The following is a 5,185-nucleotide window of genomic DNA, read 5'->3' on the forward strand; positions in this document are numbered from 1 at the left end:
CCCGGGCACCGTCCTCCCTGGTGGCTCGTCACCCCCTCCCTCCTCTGAATTGGGCGGTTGGCCTCCAGTGCCCACGCCCACTGCTGGCCTCCCACCGCTGTCACCTCCATGGCAGCCCTCCTCCTGGGTGCAGCCAGCACTTCTTAGGCCTGGGGACCATTCACCTTCATGAGACCCCAGATGTGGAAACTGCAAAAGAAATGCCTTTATTCTTTAAACCTTCTTAATATTTACAAAGAACAAAAGTAACAGAACTGAGATGGGCTTACAGAGTGGGTGGCAGAAGAACAGATGTGTAACTGGGCTTCGGGGGTGCGGGCAGACCAGGGCAAAGCCCCGCCGCCCGAGGTCTGCACAGGGAAGGGGGGAGGCGGAGGGCAGGGCGGGGATGATCTGCTGGGCTCTGGCTGGAGGGGGACCCGCTGAGCCCGGCCCGCAGCTCCCAGACGACGGCCTGAGAAGGCCGGGCCCGGTCCTGCCCTTCCTGCCCCCCACACACATAAAGGGAAGGTTCTCAAGAGGCCACACCGCGGCCCGGCCCACTCCTCACAGGGCAGCTCCTGGGACCCAACAGCCCGCAGGCCGGAGGCGGGAGCCTGGCCCGCAGCCCCCCTAGAGGTAGCCAAAGACGTTGAAGATGGGCGGGGGCATGGCCGGCTTCGTGGGGATGGGCTTCAGAACCACGGGCCTGTATACCTTCTGCCCCGGGCCATCCGCATCCTTGGCCAGATGGGCCAGCTCGCCGGGGGGAGCCGGGCTTTTCCGCCACAGGCCCAGGCTGGGGACCGGGCCCTGCGTCAAGGCCCCTGGAGGGCCCGGGTAGATGGGCTGTCCATGGTACTGGAAGGGGCAGCAGCTCCAGGCATTGACACGGCCCACCAGGGAGACCCCAGGCAACTTGGGGGGCTCCTTTTCCGCCAGCGCCCTTGGGGACATGGGGATCAGGGCCACCTCGGGCCCGAAGAGCTCCAAGCCCCTGCAGTGCTTCTTACACTCATAGGGAGGCCCCTCTCTGGGGCCCAGCACCCCCTCTAGCGCCACGGGGTAGCTGTGGGTGGGCCGCGGCTCTTCCCAGAAGGAAGCGGGCAGCTGTCTTTTCCGCATGGGCACCTGGCCAGGCCTGGCCGCTCCTGGATTCTGCCCCTGGAGGGTCTGCTCCCTAGAGAGACACTCCTCCCTGTAGGGGTTCCCCAGAGCCTTCTCCTTGCAGTCCCCACCGCGGCGAGGGCTGGCATCGGGGCCCGGATTGAGGGGCAGCCTCCCGGGGCGGTCCTCGGGCCCCCTCCTCAGGGGAGGCTCGGCCCCGCGGCCCGGGAGGCCCCGCGGCAGCCGGGAGTACTTCTGGGAGAAGCGTTTGAGCTGCTTCTGCAGGTACTTGCGGTGGTCCACAGAGCGGCGGCAGGGCGCCGACTTGTCCAGCGCCGCCTTGATGTCGCTGGAAGCCAGATTCACAAAGTTCAGCAGCATCTTCACGTCGCTGTCGGATGCCATCACCAGGGGGGCCACTTCACTGGGCTTTCCATGAAGAGGGTGGTCTGCTCGTGGTTGGCAGCTCCAGGGCAGGGCACAGAGCTGATCTGGGGGACACACAGGCCATTGGAGTCTCTCCAAGCAGCCAACTCGGCCCTCCCCACAGGCCACGCGGCTGCAAACAGTGGCCCCGGCCCCGGCCCCTCTCAGCCCCAGACAGAGTCCCGGGTAGTGGGCCACCCATCCCAGCGTGTCCTGAGCATCGGGGACGGACCAGGCTCAGACACACGAGCCTTCTTGGGTGCGTTGCCCTCTCCTGGCAGCTGAGGCTCAGAGAGGGCAGGTGACTTGCCCAAGGTAACCCAGCCACAGTGGCATTGCCGGGGCTGGAGTACAGGTCTCCTCGCTCCCAGTCCACTGTCTCCCGCACACCACGCTGCCAACGTGCACCCTTGCCAGCAAGACTTTTCTCTTCTGAGCGGAGGTGACTGCTCCACTTTCAAGCCAAGCCAAACCCCCGTCTCCCTGGTGGTGGCCTCCTCCTCCCACCCCCGCCCCAGCCCCCCCTCCTCGGTCCCCACGCTCCACCCCCAGCTCTCATGCAGGACGGGCAGGACCCCTGTCTGGCACTCAAGCGCAGGCCTGCCTGGCGGGCTGAGCTCAGGCTGTGGCAGCGGGAACACCCCTGTAGAAGCATCTGCAGCAATTTCATGCCTCCTGGGCCACCTCCCACAGCCCCTCGCCCCTCCCCGGGGCCCCAGCCTGCCCCACGCCCCCACCCAGTTGGGCCCAACCGCCTGGGCCTCCACACTGACCGAGGGTGCGGGCCCGGCCGGCCAACGTGGCCCGGCTGGCTCCCGCCGCAGACCTGGGCCAGGCCCGTGCGGCCCGCGAGCTCCGGCTGTCCGGCTGGAAGCGGTTGTGCCGCCCTCGAGTGGGCTGAATGGAGGACAAGTCCCCAGAGCTGGGGGGCCCCTCAGGCCAATCAGGAGCGCCTCTCCAGATACAAAGCATCCCAATCAGGCGGCAGCGCCCCGTTCCCACATTCTTTGCCGTCACAAATTGTCACCATGGGGACCATCACAAAAAAGACAGCTCCCAAATGCAATCATTTCCCGGTAAATTTCTACCCTTCAGCCCCTCTCTCCCCCTCGGCCTCCACGCCCTCCTCCCCTTGACCTCGGTTCCCTGGTTTCTCGAGGGGGTGGGGTGTGTGTTTAAAAAGCCCAGGACCGAGGCGGGGCTGGGCCCAGAGACCGGCCTGTCCTCCTCCCCACAGGCTCCCGGCCTGCCGCTGCCATGCTCCAGTGCAGACCACCGGACGGGTAAGCCGGGCAGGCGGCCTTCCCCGCGGTCCTTGAGTGTTGAGTGGCTCCCTCCTCTCCCCTCTCTTTCCCCACCCCGTTCCCCGAGGCCTGGGCCGAGGCAGGCCCGTGAGGGCCCGCGGCACACTGGTGCGGGCAAAGGTAGCGGGGCAGGACTCTCTAACGAGGGGCTGGGATATCCATGGGAAGGCGGCCGGAGCTCTCAGGAATCTTGTCTTTATGTTTGCTTCCTCAATTGAGCTGCACAAAGCCTGAATTGCCCATTCAGCGCGGCCGGACAAAGGGTTGGCGTTGCACGGTCCCCTTGCATTTGTAGTCAAACAGTTAGGGACTTAAATCGAGTCGTCATGATGGAGAAAGAGGTGGACAAAGCCCATAGAATTGCCATCAGCAAACATTTTCCTGTGTCATATTAGCCAGTCTCCATGGCTCCCCCCGGCCTGGGGACAATGGCACAAGTTTGCACACTTGGCTACTGTCACCGTGCCAACGCCGGCGGGGCCACAAGCAGGGCCGCTCTGAGCGGGCAAGGGAGCCCCGAGCCGGCCGCGGGCCCTGCCCACCGACTGGCCAGAGGGAAGGTGAGGCCGGTGGCAGAGGGAGCTGCCTGGGAAGTGTGGACGGGCGAGGCCTCCGTGCCAGCCAGCCCGGTGGACCCCTATGCCTCCTGCCTGTCCCCTCCTCCTCTCCTTCCTCTTCCTTTTTTCTACCTCCTTCTTCCTCCTTTGGTGCCCTGGCTGGCCAAATGGCTGGTGGTCTATACACCGACCCACAGCTTTGCACCACAACCTGAAATGCCAGGGGCTCCTCTCTGAAGCGCCCCTCCCAGACTAGGAGCACTGACAGGGAGGGGTCAGGCTTCACCCAGGAGTGACGGTCCCACCCCCTCCTGCTGGCCAATAGACAGCTGCTGCCGCAGGGGACGCTGCCCGCAGTGACAGGGCTCCAAGCCACCTCCCCCTCCACCCCGAGGGTCCCTACAGGCAAAACGAAGGGTTCGGCAGAGCGAGCCCATCCTGGGGAGTGGTGGTCGGATTCTCCACACCCCGTTTCCCCGCTGTGGGGGTGGGGGAAGCGTGGACTAAGATGGAGGTGACCTTGAACTGGAGCATCCTGGGTCATTGGCCATCACATGGTCTGGAGAGCGTGGCCCCTATTTGCAGAAGCCTGTGCGCGGACGAGCGCTAAACCATTGTGGTCTTAAGCCCCTGAGTTTGGGGGGCCACTTGTTTCTGCAGCATAACCCAGCCCACCCTGACCAGTACAGGCATGAGGCATCCTTTCTGCTCCAAACTACTGCACACACGCTGCTGGAGAAAGTGCCGAGGTCATGGGGTAAGGCGTGCACATCTCCCATCACAGCTCTGGCTGCCTCCTGACACGCCCCCCGCCCCTCCCCGGCCCCCCCACCCCTATGTGAGCTCCACGAGGGCTCTGTGTCTCCAGTGACCGGAATGGCCTTGGCGCAGAGCCGCCCTGGTGGTGGCTGAGGTTGTACTTGGTGGCCAGTCGTCTGTGTTTCTTTGGGACGGCGGATGCCTGGAAAGCAGTCCACAGCAGGCGTTCTAGAAAGCTCCAAAACGGCAGGTAAGCTGTGCGGACTTGAACTTGGGGAGCCCTTCCCAAATCGGCTGTGACAGCCTGTAGGTCCTCAACTTTCCAGCTGTGCTCACCCCACCCCAAGTCTATCCACCCCACTCAGCGTCAGGGACTCCCCCCGCTTCCAGTCAACTCCGTTCCGCACCTACTGTGTGTCAGGAACCCGAGGGCGCAGGGTGGGCCTACTCGGCTTGCTCCTCTGTCCGAGGCGGCTTGTGGGAGGGGGAATGGACTTTGTCTTGATGACTCCACAGCCTCCTCCTGCCCACCCACCGATGAGACAGAACCCTGGATGCTGGCCTGGCACCAGCCCTCCCTTGTTCCGATGGCAGGATACTGAGAAAATCTTGATTTACGGAGGGAAGCAGCTGACACGGTAATTTTTGAAAGCCTGCCTTGCCACCTCAGGATAGTCATCAAATGCCTACCCAGCACTCAGTGCTTGATTGAAGTCCGTAACACGTATTAAGGCATTTTTTTCTTCCAGGTGCCAGGATACGGTTTTGAATGGAGAAGGAAACTGAGGCACAAAGCCAGGAGCCTTGCCCCAGGGCCCTGCTCAGGAAAGGGCAGGGCTGGGATGGGGATGCTGGCAGCCAGCGCCAGGCCCTCGGTCACACCCATCGCCTGCTGCTCCCTGCACGGACAACTATCCCCCCTCACCACACACAGACCCTCGCTCCCCCCCAGGGCTTCGCTGGCCCAGAGGTGCAGAAGGTCCCGCCCCCCCCCCCCCCTCCGGCAGGGGTAGGTCCGACCAGTAGACTCGGGGACCCAGAAGCCCGACCGGC

At 64.2% G+C, this 5,185-nt stretch overlaps 1 protein-coding gene across 1 annotated transcript; it reads right to left on the reverse strand.

Moving 5' to 3' along the window:
• Positions 1-612: 612 nt before the first annotated feature.
• FAM181A (family with sequence similarity 181 member A) lies at positions 613-2,484 on the reverse strand (the record flags this gene model as incomplete). The annotated part of the gene is made up of 2 exons (XM_079770011.1): positions 613-1,552; positions 2,339-2,484. 2 exons carry the CDS (start codon positions 2,482-2,484, stop codon positions 613-615), a joined length of 1,086 nt encoding a protein of 361 aa, XP_079626137.1.
• Between the last annotated feature and the right edge of the window lie 2,701 nt (positions 2,485-5,185).

This window comes from Cnephaeus nilssonii (genome assembly GCF_951640355.1).
Source record: "Cnephaeus nilssonii genome assembly, chromosome: 4".
Lineage (NCBI taxonomy): Eukaryota > Metazoa > Chordata > Mammalia > Chiroptera > Vespertilionidae > Cnephaeus > Cnephaeus nilssonii.